The sequence below is a fragment of the Peromyscus californicus genome, unplaced genomic scaffold (assembly GCF_007827085.1).
Source record: "Peromyscus californicus insignis strain IS unplaced genomic scaffold, ASM782708v3 Scaffold_14__1_contigs__length_90479793_seg_2, whole genome shotgun sequence".
Lineage (NCBI taxonomy): Eukaryota > Metazoa > Chordata > Mammalia > Rodentia > Cricetidae > Peromyscus > Peromyscus californicus.
Window position 1 is genome coordinate 44,315,970 of NW_026294436.1, and position 16,292 is coordinate 44,332,261.

At 45.9% G+C, this 16,292-nt stretch overlaps 1 protein-coding gene across 1 annotated transcript in view; it reads right to left on the reverse strand.

The window, feature by feature from the left end:
- The window catches only part of Pappa2 (pappalysin 2), a 253,241-nt gene extending 237,424 nt beyond the window's left edge, over positions 1 to 15,817 (reverse strand). The window contains exons 1-2 of the mRNA XM_052737329.1: positions 15,620 to 15,817; positions 12,025 to 13,856 (exon numbers count right to left, since the gene is read on the reverse strand). Of these exons, the coding sequence (XP_052593289.1) occupies positions 12,025 to 12,943 (919 nt within the window). The 5' untranslated portion in view covers positions 12,944 to 13,856; positions 15,620 to 15,817. The remainder of the gene's footprint in view (positions 1 to 12,024; positions 13,857 to 15,619) is intronic.
- Positions 15,818 to 16,292: the final 475 nt, after the last annotated feature.

The window sequence follows — 16,292 nt, forward strand, 5'->3', positions numbered from 1 at the left end:
GCCTTGAAAATAGCCTACCACTTCTTGGTCAGATGACAACAGACTTCCCCCAGCGAGTTTTCTTAAAATGGTACACTATATTGCTCTTTTAACGTAACTCATTTGCCCAGTAGCTGCTATAGTCATTCAGTTACGCACACTACCTGGGCTCATGTAGTAACACCTAAATGTTCATGCCTCTGCTGCATAGGCACAAGTCACCTAAGAGGCCTCTGTTTTCAAGGAACAAAGCACAGGGAGACAGCCCCGTCAGGGACCACACACCCGAAGGTTATGCCTGTCAGAACTAAATGGTCGTAGTGGCTTTGTGCAGTTGTCTGACAGTGTCAGCGAGCCAGAACTTATGTCCTCAAATTGAACCCAGGTAGGCTGCAGAGGCCTGTGTTCAAGGAGTATTCTCTTAGTCCAGACCTCAGGGGAAACCCCTGCCTGAAACTATGTTCACTGTTTGGTCTCTGAGAAGAAGAAAGGACAAAGGAAAATATGTGATCTGATGGAGTTGATAGTTAGGGTTAAATAAGGACTAGAATCATTAAAAAATGATCCTATCTTACTGAAAAAAATCTTCCTAAATTCTTTTCTTCTACTTTCCAATGAGAAATGTAAATTAAACAGAAGCAGCCAGAAAGAGCTGAAATAAAACCAAATTAGAAGCTAAGAAACTTGGGAGTGTATCCCCAGGCTCCCTCCTTTGACTCTAGGAATGTCTTTCCCGATGTGTGCCTCACTAGGCTGCTGTATGCTCAGACAAATGTCGGAATCTTCATCTCGCTCATTCTCCCAGCTGGCTCTCACTACCCACACCTGAGAGTGTGGCTATAGAAAGAGGGAAGAATTGGGTTGTTCCATGTGTGATGGCCTTTGGTGACTGGATTCCTTTTGCAGTCTCATCTTGTCATTGTGTCCTTCTATTTGCCTAAAAGGCAGAGTAAGCAGATCATTAGTTTGCTAAGGATACTAGTTACCTAGGATTCAGGTAATTAAGGTTTCACTGCAAATAACTCCATGAATGGTACGACATGGATGGGCAAGCAACAAGTGTTCAAGCCTGCGGACTTTTTAGGCACTAGCAGGGGTAAGGAAGGCCAGGAGGATGAGAAGCACAAGTCAGGCAGACCCAGAGAACCCAGCTAGCAGAGTGCTGTGCACCACCAAAGGGGAAACAGCCACTGGCATGGGTCAATGACTTCCTGTGTAGTCGGCATAACTCCAGATTCATGATTTGTTTAGTGTATTCACTATTCTTAGAGCAAATACGCGATTGTTCCAATTTTACAGATAAGGGATTTCACATTGCTAGTAAGAGCTGGAAGCTAGAAGTCCAGACCCTACAGCTGCCACTGCTTCCCATCAATTAGAGGTAACAAACTTCACTGGAGGAGGAGTCGTAGGCAGGACATTTAGTGGGAGGAATAGTCTACACAGAGGCGAAGAGCAGGTAGACCACATGAAGAGGAAAGAAAAAACTCCCTGATAGCCTAGAATTCTGAGATACAGTTCCTATTGAGTAGTCAGAAGAGGCCAAGCTCTATGTGTACAAGGTCCAGAATATTCTCTATCTACTCATTCCAACAAGGTACCTACTCTGTCCCAGGATTTGCCATGGGGTTGGGTGACACAGGAATGACTGAGATCCAGAAATGTCTAGAGATGCTAATGAGAGACCAGGAGGCTCATCTGTTGAGCAGACCTGCTGGGACTATGACTTGGAACTCTGAGGAATACTGCAGGCTAATAGAAGGCAGGGTCAGGAAGAGGCATGTTGGAAGAACTGCCAGGAACAGAAGGGAACAGCTGCCTCCCTTTTCAGGGCCTGTGTTTCAGCCACACACTGCCATATAACACTGCTCATTTCCTAGAAATGCTGAAAGCACAGAGTCAAAGAGGCAAAGAGGGTGAGGCTACCATTTCAGGCCTCTCCTCGTCATGGCCTACCCCTGGTTGAGTTCAGGCCAATCATATCCTATGCTCTGTCCAAAAGCCCATTAAGACCACCACACCCAAGGAGGGAATCTTGCCCCAAATTACCTCTATCCTCAGGATCTATGCCATGGGCTGGATTATAAGGATTATAGGGATATTCTCTTATACAATTATTTCAAATTATTAATGGGCCTTGAAACAAACAATGTCTAAGATAGACCGTCGCTACGGTCCTTGTTTATAATTATTCTGTGTGAAGTAGGAGGTTTAAGAAAAAACAGTTATTGAATGCCTACTTTGTGTTAAATAAATATCTGTTGAATAAATGAACTAGTAAGTGAGCAAATGAAGAAAAACAAACTGAGCTAGGAACTGCCTATAAGTCTACATTACATTAAATTAAAATGATTTCAAAGTCAGACAGAGTAGCTCAGCCTGTGTGGATGGGACCTTCATGGACTCAGAGAATAAAAGAGGAAGAGTGATTTGTGAGAGAACAGGGTGCCTCTGAGGCAGGAGATCTCAGACTCAGACTTCAGCTCTGTCTACAGCAGGTGGGTGACCTTGGTTCTGTGAAGGCTGACTGTGCGGATCTTCAGGTCTGTGGGCTCTAGTTATATGCCCCCAAGCAGGGTCCTATTTCTTTCTGAGTTCTCCACTTTCCGTTTCCCTCTTCAAGTTGTCTTGAGGAACACTTGAGTTGAAATGTCTAAACTGACGGCTGCAGTGAGTGCATGGCACAAAGTCAGCATTACGAAAGTTGCCAAGGAAACATCACTATGAAAATCCCTTGCAATAATTGAGCCCACATTTGCACACTTTACATTTCTATTTATCTATCGTCCATTATTTCCCTGCATCTGCGCTCTCTCACTTTAGATTACTAGTTCTTTAACATTTTTCTCTGAGTATTGGACCTCTAGTAACACAAAATGAAATCTCCCTTAATTTGTATTTCCTCCTGACAGCATCCTTCCTCGACTTCCTACTGTGTGTCTTCATTCTCCCTCCCCTCATCAAGGATTCCACTAACCAGGATGTCTCTCCGATCCAACTCGAGTGAAACAGATTGCCCTAAACTAATCTATGACTCCCACCTGCCAAGTCCAAAGTCCCCACCTCAGACCTGGTGGCTTTCTTGGCACCCTGTGCCATCTGACATTATCCTCCCCTTTCCCCCTACTTCTACCACCTGCCAGTCCTGACTCCACTTCTCAATCATCCATATCAAGCTAGTCATGCCCATGAAAGGTTATAATCATTTATAAGAAGCCTTCCACCAGACTGTGAGCATCTTGTAGGCACAGCCCTTAGTCTTAATTCTCTAACAGAGGGCATAATGTCTGATACTTCACCTAGTAGAAGTTCAATGAATGTTGAACAGATGAAAGAATGAACATATATAATACCAAACTACTTTCATAACCTTCCCAGGACGTACAACAAACACTTGAATGAAAGAAGGAAAACGTTAAGTTAGTGTCTAAAAGATGGAGTGCCTGACCGATGCTTAAGCTCTGTGACTCCACCTCTGGTCAGGCAGCTGGACTTCCAAACTAGCAATGATCCACAACTACTGTCCTTGCTGTCCCAACTGGTTGTCATGGCAATGCTTCAACTTCAAAATGCTCGGAAGCTTTGCCTACCAGTTGCTATATTGTATATTTGAGAAGAACCACTTTTCTCTGCCAGTGACTTCTGAGTCATAGAGAAAACTGTTTTTGTTTGCCCTGAGTTTTATTTCCTGGCTGTTTTCTTTCTTTTTAAGTAAGATTATTTTAAAGCAGGTAGTAAACACAGGAAGGGAAGAACGCTGTTATTTGGGGGACACATAGTTGGCAAGGAAATATGCTCTCTGGAACGTACAAGAGTGAGGGTGTGTGTGATGTGAACAGAAACAAATCTGATGGGACCCTAGAGTAACCTGACTCCATGTCCTCAAGGGCAGAAGCTTGAGATTTATGTACTTATTTGTGACATCAGGAACTCAAGCTCCTGAACATACGGGGTGTATGGGCTCAGGACCCAAATGAAGGTGTTGCCTGCTTCTTAATAAATGCCAAATAAGGTGTTTATTTGGCCTCTGCAAGGCCTGAACTAAAACAGGAAAGAGAGAGAGCCAGACCTCCTGGCATACACATTCTGAATGAATCAGATGGCCAGCTCCAGAGGAACAAGAAAATGTGAATAAGGAAGAAGGAGGGAGGTGAGGAAGGTAGAAAGCAGGAGGTGAGGAAGTAACACATGTGGCTGCCTCCAGGCAAACGGTTGAATTTGCTTGCTCTGCCAAAGGTAATTCCTACTTTACAGCTCTGTCTCTGTCCCTCTTAGCAACCTGTGCTCCATGCTAGAAAGGATACCCAAAGGCCTCTGGGGTTTTCATCTTGTCCTTGAGGAGTGAGAGAGATCATACCTCACAGAGGACAGGCACTGAGAGCCCACCATATCACCTGAATTCAGAAGCCTCGCTCACTGTGTTGTGAGTCTGAAATCAAACGGTCCTACAGGAGCCTTTCCCCTGGTTGGGGGAATGAAGAGAGGAAAGGCAATAGCAAATGTCAGGTATTAAAGCAGGAGGAGTGAGGCGATGGCATGATCACCCTGTCATGTTCAAAGGAACTCCATGTGCCTCCAACACTACACTAGATGGCGAGACAACTCCAAAGTCTAGTTGCAAGTCAGATGCCGAGCCCTGACCAGACTGGGTTCAAGCACCCAGCTAGCACAAAACCAGGAGAATTTGTAAGGGAGCACTGTGAACTGTATCTTCCTACTTTCTCTCCTTTGTGATGCTTCAGAATCTAACGCCCTGTGATTCCTGGGTGGCTTAGTGTTCCCCATAAGCCTGTTGCTCAGAGTTTACCTACCAGGTGGAACACAATAGAAGTGATGAATTATCACAGATCATGAGGAATAAGGAAACAAGGCCAGAAGAAGTATAGACGAAGCATGGCCTTCCAGAAGAATCCTCTACACTAAAGCACTGCAAACAATTACTGAGGAGCAAAGCCCAGCATGACACTTGCTTTGATAAAGTTTTATTGGAACACAGCCTACCAATGTGGTTGTGCATCATCTGTGGCGATGTGCACTTACTAGCAACAGAGTTTAGGAGTTGCATCATGAGCTGTATGGCCTACAAAGTCTGAAATATTTAGCATCTGGTCTTTCTCGGAAAAGGTCTGCCATGCACTACTCTCACCAATGTGGAGTTTCCTTTAACAGTTCACAGCAGCAGCAACACTAAAGGAACTTGTTAGACATGCAGAATCCCAAGTTTCCCCAGATAAACAAAATCCAACTCTGCATTTGCATAGCAGAGTATAAGAGTAGATGCCAAAACAGGGTTAAATATGCAAAGATTTTGTTAGATGAAAACAACTTTGAGAGAAAATCTAGAAGGAGCTAGAAAAGGCTGGGGGAGCCACTGACCTATGGTGTTAGCCTGACCCTGGGGGAAGGAGAAAAGAAAGAAAGAAGCCATCTAAGAGTGTTCTGGAATGCCTTTGATGATACCTGGACCAGAACCAACTGTGTGAGGATCTAGTCTTCCCTATCCTTGCCACTTCAGTGAGGAGGGGTGGTCTCCTTACAAACATAGTCCTGGGTCAAAGAACTCACCATGTTGGATCCCTGCAAAACATACTCCCTTCAAATCTGCTTCTAGGTGCATCTCAACTGACCTCTGTGCACACTGAAGTCCAAGAATCAAGGCTCTAGAGCAGTTATTGGCACACTTCCCACTTGGGTGATGAAGGGCCTGACCATACATATTTTAGGCTTTTGGGGCTGTACAGTCTCTGTCACAACCGCTAACCCCTGCCGTTCACCATGGAAGCAGCCACAGAGAACACATAATCAAATGAGTGTGGTGTGCCTGATCAAACTTCATTTATGAAAACAGCTTCAATTTTGGAGATGATGTGGCTCATAGGCCATAAGATGCCAGCCCTTGCTCTAGGGTTATAGATTAAACTCCCTTAAAGTAATTCAAACTTCTGCTCATATGGGGCAGGACAGATAAGAGGGGCATAGTGCTCCTATTGAAGGCAAGTGGGCTACCTTGTACTCAGCCATTTCCTTCAGATACTCTCTAGATACTCTGTAGGCAGCAACAGCAGAACTTTAAAGCTAGTGCCCTGAATCCCCACAAAAAGCCTCCAGTTCCAGAAAGTTCTTCTCAGTCCAATGGGAATCCAATTGTCTAAACTTCGAGTTTGTTCTACAAACATAATTTATAGAATTATGTGATTCTGACATTGCAGTAGGTATTTGGGAATGACAAATATGAGTTGGATATGCGTATTGCTTCTAGGGGATGGTCAATTGATAGAAATAAGAGCCATGTGCTGTGGGATAATGCTCTTGTACATCATAACAATTTGTCACTTGAATTGGTTTAATAAAATGCTGATTGGCCAGTAGCCAGACAGGAAGTATAGGCTGTGCAACCAGACTAGGAGAATTCTGGGGAGAGGAAGGGTGGAGTCAGGAGTCACCAGCCAGATGCAGAGAAATCAAGGTAAGAATGTCAAAATGAGAAAAGGTACCAAGCCACATGACCAAACATAGATGAGAATCATGGATGAATTTAAGTGTAAGATCTAGTTAGTAATAAGCCTGAGCTGCCAGTCAAGCATTTATAAGTAATATTAAGCTCTGAGTCAATTATTTGGGAAGCAGCTGCTGGGTATTTGGGAACAGATAGGCAAGAGAGAAACTTCTGCCTACATCCATGCCTGACCAATAAGGCAAGAAGCAATGTGCAGTCCAGGAAAGCATGCAAGAGGGTCTATAGAAGGAGATGAGACAGAAAGAAGGGGAGAGAGGGAGAGAAGGAGGGGGAGTAACCACTCCACCCAGATCACCAGGGAGGCTCTAGGGACGAGGGTAGCAGGGTGGGCTGTCAAAAGGTGATCATGACAGGTCAGATTTACCTCTCAAACCAGAAGCATTCACATGCTTCTCCCCAGGAGAGCCATAAAAATCTCACAATGAAAACTTCAATGCAAAGATGTTAAGTCACAACTATCAGGGCATATGTTTCCTTCCTACAAACAATTCATGCATCTTCCTGTCACTAGAGAGGGCAGGGTACCCCAGGAGACATTGCGGGCCCTCACATGAATGACTCTGTGCCAGAAACAGGGTCATGACAACTTTACTGGAAATTTGAGTTCTAATCCAGAAGTTGGATGTGAGAGGAGCAGGATGACTCCCCAGGGTCTGAGGAGGACAAACACCTGACTTGACCATTACTGCCTGTAGGGATGCAATCAAAGGGTGTAACAGAGACCCCTGTCTGCAGGGGAGCTCTGGGAAAGGTACAGACGCTGCTCCTTCCCTGTGTGAGTCTGCAGAATCAAGGTGGCCTCCTTGGACTCTTCCCATCTCTGCCCCCATGCCTTCTGCAAAGCTTTGCATTCCCTATGATCAAGAACTCTTTACCCTAAAACCTCATTCTATACACGTTACTCACACAGAAAAGCTAGCAAGAGGTTCTGAACAGTGACCCAATGTCGGTAGTGTCTGGCTGTCAGGAAACCCAGATAAGTATGTACATTTTTCTATGAAGTAAGCACAGATCTCATGAGATATTCAATAAGGTTTATGGCTCAGAAAAATAAAATAAATGTTTTTAGCACCATTGCCCAATTGATCTGAAATAGTGCCGCTCAAATTGAAAGATCAGATGAAACTTTTTAATGAAATAAATGGATCCAGTTGGGCTTTTAAGTCTACCATTTTTATCTTAAGATCACATTTTGAAGAAAAAAAAAGCTACAGCCATTCCTGTTTTATAGATTATCAAATTAAATTCATGAGGAATTCATGTTAGTATCTCTGCTAAGGAAAAATTAGAATTAAATTAGAAATTAATTTAATTTGCATGTCTCCTGCTAAATACCTTTCATGTCACTGGTGAGTATACAAGTCCCACAGCCAAGTCTTGTGTCCAGCAGTTTATCTACATGACTTATTTAAAACGCTTAACTCTTCAGGGTGTCTCCTTATTTGCCTTTTGTTTGAGAGTTTTTTCCAACTTTATTTGAAATGGAATCATATATATGTAATCATACTTTTCCTTTGATTTTCAATTTGAGAAAAGCATAGCTCAGAGAGGAAAAAAAAAAAGCTGCCGTTGCATGTCAAAGAAAGATTCAATTCCAAGTCTATCTGTCCCCAGGCTCTACACTGGGACATGTTGCAAATCTTGGACACTCAGAGGACCAAAACTTGCCTTCATGTCAAGGACAGTTTTTCAGACATCTGTGTATTCCCCTCAATGACTTGCCACACATTGCATGGCAAGGCACTCAATAAATATTTGTTGGATTAAGAATTCTGGGCTTGGGCTCCAACCTACCATGGACTCAATGACTCAGTGTCCTGTAGCTCAGAGCTGCAGGTGGTTACTCAGCTGGACGACTTCAGGGATCATTTGAAATCAATTATGGGTGTGCAGGTCCCTATTAAAATGTTCTCTTTTGTGTATGTTAGGGTTGAAGGAGAGGAAAGGAAGTTGAAGAGGTAGTGAAGGCTCAGATGGCTTCAGAGTTAGGCACTGGACCTTAAGGAATCCACACTAGAAAAGGACAGAAGATGGCTTATTCAACCACTAAATTTTAATGGCCCAGCCTAATGGGCTCCTAACCTCAGGCTACTCCGAGCTTGCCCATAGCCTCAATGTGCCAGACCTTTAACTGGCTACCTTTGTGAAGAACCCCACCATGGAGCAGTCTGCTCTCTGATGCTCCAGGTCAGCTCCAGCTGTGGGAAATAGGCAACTTCAAAAGGTCTACCTTTCAGAAAGCCCAGAGGATGGGGGGTGGGGGGTGAGGGGTGTCCTCAACACGTGACGGTTGCACGCTCTGCATGCCCTCAACCCTCAAGAAAAGCATTCTTGCAGCTCATTCTGGAGTCTGACTTATTTCAGAAGAATGCGGGAACTCAGAGGGCCGGGAGAAGGTAATTCTAGCTGATTTTGTTTTCTTCACTTCTTGCTAGAACTACAAGTTAGTCACTACTCTCAAAAAGCTGCTTAAGCTATTCCAGACAGGCCTTTCCACACACACACAAAAAAAGACTTATATGAAGTGGACCCCGAGGGATGCCTACCAACAACATTTTGGGAGAAGGTGATTAAATTACAGCCCAGAGGCTGGGACAGGACAGCCCTCAAGGAAATGAGAGACATTCCCCACTTTGTGGCTTCCGGGACTCCGGTGCATGAGACAACACTGCCACCTAGTGCCCTGTGATGGAACGATTCCCCAAGGCTCCACAACTGTGGGTAGGGGCTTCTTATGCAGTGACTGGTGTTGAGTAATTATGTGAGGTCTCTGCTGAGGAGAAAATACCCCAAGCATGGTAGGTAGAGGACTTAGAAGCTGGTTTGAGTTAAACAGGCGGAACCTGAGGAGGTCTGAAAGCTGTTGGCAGAGTGAGAGCCAAGTCTTGCAGCATGTTGGCCCACCCTCAGAGGAACAGCAGAAGTGAAGCTACAGGATTGTGTGCATCTCCCAGCAACTTAATTCTACATTGTCATTCTGTGTAACTCAAGTTCCACCACACCAGGACCAAATAGTGACCAGCTGGAGGGCTCATGCCAGTGGGAAAAAGGAAGATGGGTTGTTGAGAGATGTGAGTGAACTCATTAAAAAGTAGAGGCTCTTATTACTGACAATTTGACTTGGTAACCTCATGGTCCTTAGTGAAATAACAGCAGCTAAGACAATGGGGGAGGCATAGATGCTAAGTTCTCAGCAGGCCACTTGCTAAGATCAGAGAATAGAGCCCTTATTATCAGCCCCTGCCTCCCACAGGCTTTTACCCTAAATCATCCCTTGATAATTTGGACCATGCACAAGTCTGAAGAAAGACAGAGGATGGAACACAGGAAAGACAGTCCTGGTTGTCCTCTACCCTCCACCTTTTAGAAGCAGACCTAAAAAGGGAAGTCCCAGAACACCACAGGAGCCACTTAGATTTGAGGAAAAAGAAATCTTAGAAGCTAAATTACTGAAGATTTCCTCCCCAATTCTTCATGCTTTGAGAGGCTAAGAGGGTTCCAATGGGCTCTGGAAGAATCTGAATGTGTACTGTGGCAGTATGGAGACAGTCACTGGTGATAGACAGGCAGGGCAGGGAGGCACATGGAGATGAGGATAAGTGTGCCAGAGGTGAGGCAAAGGATTCTGGAACTGTAGTCTAATCATGACATCACTCTCCTTGAAGAGTGTGAGACAGGACTAGAAAGGAAACTGCGGAGGTCAGGTGCCATGTTCCTGTTTTTCAGGATTGGACTTTAATAACCCCAAGCAATAGTCCGTCGTCCCCCCCCCCCCCCGAGCCTCCCACATATATTCCTTTTGGATTCTCTCACTCTTCACAGCCAGGGAACTGATCCCAGGTCTCTATGTTTCTACTGCAGAAGGAAGCCTAGTCAGAGCCATGGGCCTCAATCTAGACTGCAAGCATGCAGTCTCCCTGGCAGATGGGCACTAGGAAGCCAGACTAGGCAGCAAGAAGATGTCATCTGGGGGAAACTGTGAAGCTGCCAGCTCCGATCAGATAATCATCTCATTATTTCTTCCATTTTGGCCCCAGAATAAGGATTTCCTTCTATTCTCTCTCTGCCCCCACCTAGCTTACAGCCTGGCCCCTTCTCTCACCCCCTCTCCCACCCAAAACTAAAATAAAGCAAAGCCACATGACTGGAGAGTGCTCAGTGTCTGGGAATCCCAGATTCCAAATAAGAAATCGCAGCCAAAGAGGGGGAGACAGAGTGTCCACAAGGATGTTCCACGACACCCCACTGGAGGAGGCTCCTTCCCTCCAGATTTTTTTTTTTTTTTTTTTTTTTTTTTTTTTGCCTAGTCTGCAACTCATTTGGAGGCACTCGGCAACCTGAGTGGGTTTTGTTTGTTTGTTTGTTTGTTTGTTTGTTTGTTGTTTTGTTTTGTCTTGTTTGAGGAGTTAGCAAGTGATTCAGTAATTCTGGCATTTTTTCCCCTAGCCTATCCCTGACATGACTCTCCATGCCTCAGTTTCTCCATCAATGGAATGGGACCAACAGACATGAAAGGGGGGTTGACTAATCCAAATTGGTGCCATTCTTTTTTTTTTTTTTCTGATAAGCATTTGATTAGTTTTTATCTAGGGTAGGCACTAACTGCTCTCACTGTGACACTCTCATGCACACATATTATTATCCTTTATGCTTATTTTTCACACTCTTCCTTGGTGGAGTGCCTAAAAGAATAACAAGATAGCAAAAGATAAAAGATACAGTCAAATCCCTTCCTCACCCCTTGCCAGAAATCAACCTCTCCAGATAAGAAAGGGGGAGGGACACGACTCCAAACGCATCTCTTTTCTTTGTTTTTCTAGGTGTTTCTCTAGTAATCAAAATAAACACAGGTAACAAGCCCAAGCCAGTGCCGCTAGTTAATATTATAGAGTTGGACATGGTAAATAAGCTTTTATAGTTAGGTCTTCACAACAGCCAGGGCTGGAAGTGAGGACCCTGGCCTGTAAGTGCCCATCTTTTCCAGGAGATCTGTTGGGGTGAAGTGAAGGGGACCCTAGGATGTGGAACAGATGCTACCTTTCTTCCTAGTTCCAGGGCAGCAGCCTTGTTCCCTTGCTGTTTGGACCCAACTGGGCATTACTCACTGCTACCATCCTTGCACTCCCATCAGCTTCCAGAGGTGCCTGGGTATCCCAGGCTAGACTGTGAGAAGCAGGCTGTGACTCCCCTTCCTCCTTGGCAAAGAATCCAAGTCCGTTCCCTTTAACAAGGGAAAAGAGCTAAGCTGAGGTCTCCTAAGTGCAAGCACAATGTATAGAACTCCAAGAGATCGATAGCAGTAATGATGTTGTGGGTAGGAGTCATCTTTCCTTTGATGGTGCCTGCTGCGGTACTTCGGCTCTGAGAAACAAGCCCCACACCCACACATCCCCTCTGGCCAAGCCTTCCTAGCTTTTCTGCTTTATTCTGTACCCCTTTTTCGTTCTCTGTGTCTACCCACAACTGAAATGGAGCTGGCCACACACCCCCGGGACCTGAGAAAGCCCAGGAGTAGAGTGGGACATTACCTGCGATGATGGCTGGGTTGCTCTGTCCTCCCTCTGGTCTCACCCAGGCTTCCACAGTGAACGCCTCCCTGGGACTCTCAGCCAGCACTTCTGGACGCAGCAGCAGCCGCTCCCTCTTCCCAGAGAAGTACAGTACAGGCAATCTTCCTTGGAGGTTAAAGGTCTCTGCGCCCCAGGCAGAGCCCCCTCCACCATTTTGGATGGTGCCCTCCAATGGACTGTCACTATCTCCGTGCTTAAGGGAGTTCTTAGGCCAGAGCTGGAAATCTAGAGGGGCATTCTGGGAGTCTCTGGTCACATCTTCTGCCTGCCTCTTCAGCACTTGGCGAGGAAGCCTAGACCTGGCCTGGCCCTTCCTCTGGGTCTCTGCTGTGGGTCTTTTCTGGTATGCAAAGGTGGTGATGGTGGAGGCAGCCGTTTCTGAGCTTTCCCGAGTCACAGACTCACCTAGCGCCTCCTTGGATCCTCCGTTGCCAACATAAGTGTCATCATCTCTCAGCAGCTCTGATTGCCCAATAGGACCATCCCCTACCCACAGGGCAGCTGGCTGCTCAGGCTCCCTCCTCACTCCTGCTGGCTTCTCCGGCAGGTCTCGCAGAACCATACTCGGAGCCTGTCTCTCCATGCCTGGAGGACTCCATCCTGCATTCTGGGTTCGCTTCTTCGCCACAGCATAGGGCCTCGGGTAGCTTCCGGGTCGGCTTGGGTAGACCCCAAAGAGATGATGCTGAGGAGCAGTTCTGGGTCTTCGAATCTTGGTCCCCAGCCAACAACGTTCCCCTTCCAACAGCACCTGGGTCAGTTGTCCCCTCTGGGCCAGAAATTTCTTGCGTGTCCAGCCCAGCTCCGAGTTGGTGGTACTGAATGCCCACCCAGCCAGGACCACCAGGCTGACTCTCAGGACCTTCCAGCACATCATACCTCCCTCAACTTGCTCCTCAGAACCAGAGGTCAGCTTCTGGATACCACACAAGAATGATGGGGAGAAGAGGAAAACGAAAACAAAAACAAAAACAAACAAACAAAAAAAAAAACAGCAGTGGATTTGAAATCACCAGGGAAACTGATTCACAAACGAAACTTTTTCAAGGAGCCCCAAGAATATGTCCCACCTGGCTACCTGTCATAGAAATTCAGCCAGCTCCCTGTAGCTTCTATTCCTCCTGCTGCAGGGCTTCTCTCAGCCTTCTCCCCTGACCTCTCTTCTTGCTTGATTTCAGTCCTTCAGAATGAAGTTAACTGTTCTTACTTTGAATTTCCTCCCAGAGACCTCAGGTTTCCTTTTCTTCCTTCAGGAACTCCTCTCCTCACTGATACTAGAAGAGTATGTATGACGTAAGCCAAATTCTCTCCAAAACACAGCACCCTAGCTGGTCATTCAAAATAATCTTATTCGCTAATGTTCTCCTCTGCCTCTTCTTTCTTCCCTAAGAGTCAGATTCCCCTTTTAGAGCCCATCGCCCAAAATATGTTCAACTTAAAGCAAATTGCTAGGGGAAAAAAAAAAACTTTTAGACTGAGACACAATTTGATTCTTGTTATCTAAAAATGCAATAAAGTCTGGGGGCATAAAAATCTATGCTGGTACTTAACTTCCACTCTTCAGAGGTCCTCAGCCAGGTGTCCATACAGCTTCCAGTCTGCCTGAGTAGGTGAGCGCTCCCTCAGCGTGGCGCTCAGGGTTGTTGACTATTGAAGAGAGTTTTTTATCCCGTCCAACTTGTTGGTATGCTGCAAGTCTCTGTAAAGTTCTCTAGCTGCCAGTCTGCTGCTCTCTTGACCAAATGAGACTGGGAGCCCTTGATTTCACCTTCTGGGAGCCTGGTGGGTCTCTGGAAAGATGGATAAAAAGAGCAGCATAAACCACATATATGTCAAGGGACCCGTTCCCTCCGGTCTCTCCTGCTCCCCTTCTCTCCCTCTCTCCCTCTCTCTCTGCCTGTAATTATCTCCCTGGGTTTTTTTTTTTTGTTTGAATTTAAAGACAATGATGATGTCAAAGCTAATAAGTTTGGTGCATCACTCCACCTACTCCCTGTCCCCTCCTTCCTCCTGAGCCTCCCCCACCCCCACCTCTCTGAGGCACAGGGGACAGATGCTCCTCTTGGTTTCCCTAGTAAACATCTCTGGCTTTCTCTCTCAGCAGCTGCAGCCTACACAATCAATAGAAAACAATCAATACTGTTTGGGAGCGTGCCTTTCTATGTGTAGCTTCTCTCTCTTTCTTCTCTCTCTCTCTCTCTCTCTCTCTCTCTCTCTCTCTCTCTCTCTCTCTCTCACACACACACACACACACACACACACACACACACACACACACACACTTTGAATGGACCTGGTCAATAAACACACACTAGTCTTTTGGGGACTGTTCACATTTCTTTCTTTTGATTTATCACAAGCCTCCTATATTTTTTTCTTATTTTACCCTATCATTTCAGATTTAAAAGGACAATACCAAAATTCACTTCCTATTGGACACTGGAGGAAAGGAGAAATCAATTACCCTGCCTTGAGAAGCATTAAATGGAAATGCCATGTACTCCTAGCATAGAGACAGTCTTTTTTTCTCTCAGAAGTTTCTCAGCCTAAAGTTAGTAAAAGTCACCATATGTTGAGTGAACAAATAAACAAATGAGGTGCTCAAAATAAGTAATTTACACAAATGAACAGCTAAACTGAGGCAGCTAATTTTTAATTGATTTGAAATGAATGGGCAAGATGGGGAAGTGAGTACTGTGAGTTTAACCTCTGCACTGTTTGCCTAGGTATTAGATGCCAGCTTTCTCGTGGGGTTTCCATCCCTTGCAGGAACATGCATGTACATAGAACACACGGACAGACACATGGACACATGCAGAGAACAGTTCTGAAATCCAGACAGAGGCATGCTGGGCCACAGGTAGTATAAAATAGGTACAAATATGCATTGAATTCTTCTTTCAAGCAATAAGAAAAATCACTTACACTTTTAAAATCACTGCTTCTGTTGCTCATATCTAAATCACACAGCCCACATGCTCTGGAGTAAGACCATGGTGCTTCCTTCACCCTGGGTCTCCTTATCTTTCTGAACTCCTTTACTCCAGCTGAGCCCTGACCTAGCTGCTTTAAAGATGTTGTGTCCTGTGCACCCCATCCCACGTGCACCCTGCTTCCCCATGTAGCATGGACTAGAGCCTCAAAGCAAGTCCCCAAGGAAGCTCTCAGTGCAGGCACGTGGATGTTGCTGAGCTGATACCCCTCGGTCCTCCACTGACTGTCCCTTCTCTTTTACCCCTTCCCTAGCTCCCTTCACTTTTCTGACTCAGTTTTCCCCCCTTGAAGCAGATCAAGAATAGAAATTGAGACTGGGGGCGGGCATGGAGAAAGCCAGAAAAGCAGAGGAGAGGAGGAGGGAGGGAGCCAGGGAGCCAAGGAGGAAAAAGAGACAGAGACAGAGAAAGAGGGAGGGGGGAGAGGGAGGGAGGGAGAGAGAATATCAGGAAGAGGTGGCTTAGCTTAAGAGAAAAAGAAGATAATCAGGGAAGAAAAGAAGTCACCCCCCCCCTTACCCCCTTGCCACCCCAAGGACCCTCAGAAAAACATCTCCTACCATTCATTTCAGGAAGGAGGATAGCACACCATGGGAGGGTTCCGCCTGCTTTTCTCCCCCTTTGAGTGTGTGGGTGATCTTGCATCCCCTATAGGACTCTCCTGGCTCTCAGCTGCTGGTAATCCATTCATAAGGTTTCAAGAGGCAACACAAAACTCAAGCCTCCCGTTCAGTTTCTCTCCTCTTCATTCCTTTGCTCACCACTCTCCTTCAGCTCTTGGCAGTCCAAAGTTTAAAAAAAAATGTTGAACCATTTCTGTGTTTTCCTCCTGTTGTAACTTTGGCTGTGACATCATAACCCTGCCCACCAACACCCCACCTCTCTCCCTTTCCATCCCCCCTCATCAGCCCCATGCCCCCAAACACTTGCCCCCACCCACAAAGAAGAAGGTCTCCTGTCAGCTCCAATGTGTGAAAACACAAAGCTCCTGGAAGGTGCCCCCTTCTTTCCCTCGGTGCCCCTCCTGCTTCCCCCTCCCTGCCTTACCCACCGCTCAGCCCGGCTCTCCAGGCTTTTAACAATGATCCCATCTGTTTGACATGTGCGGAAAGGTGGGCTGGATTCAAATAATCTGTCAAGTGAATCGGATCAAAAACACAGCAACCCCCTCCTCAATTCCATCACACACGCACACACACACACACACACACACACACACACACACACACACAC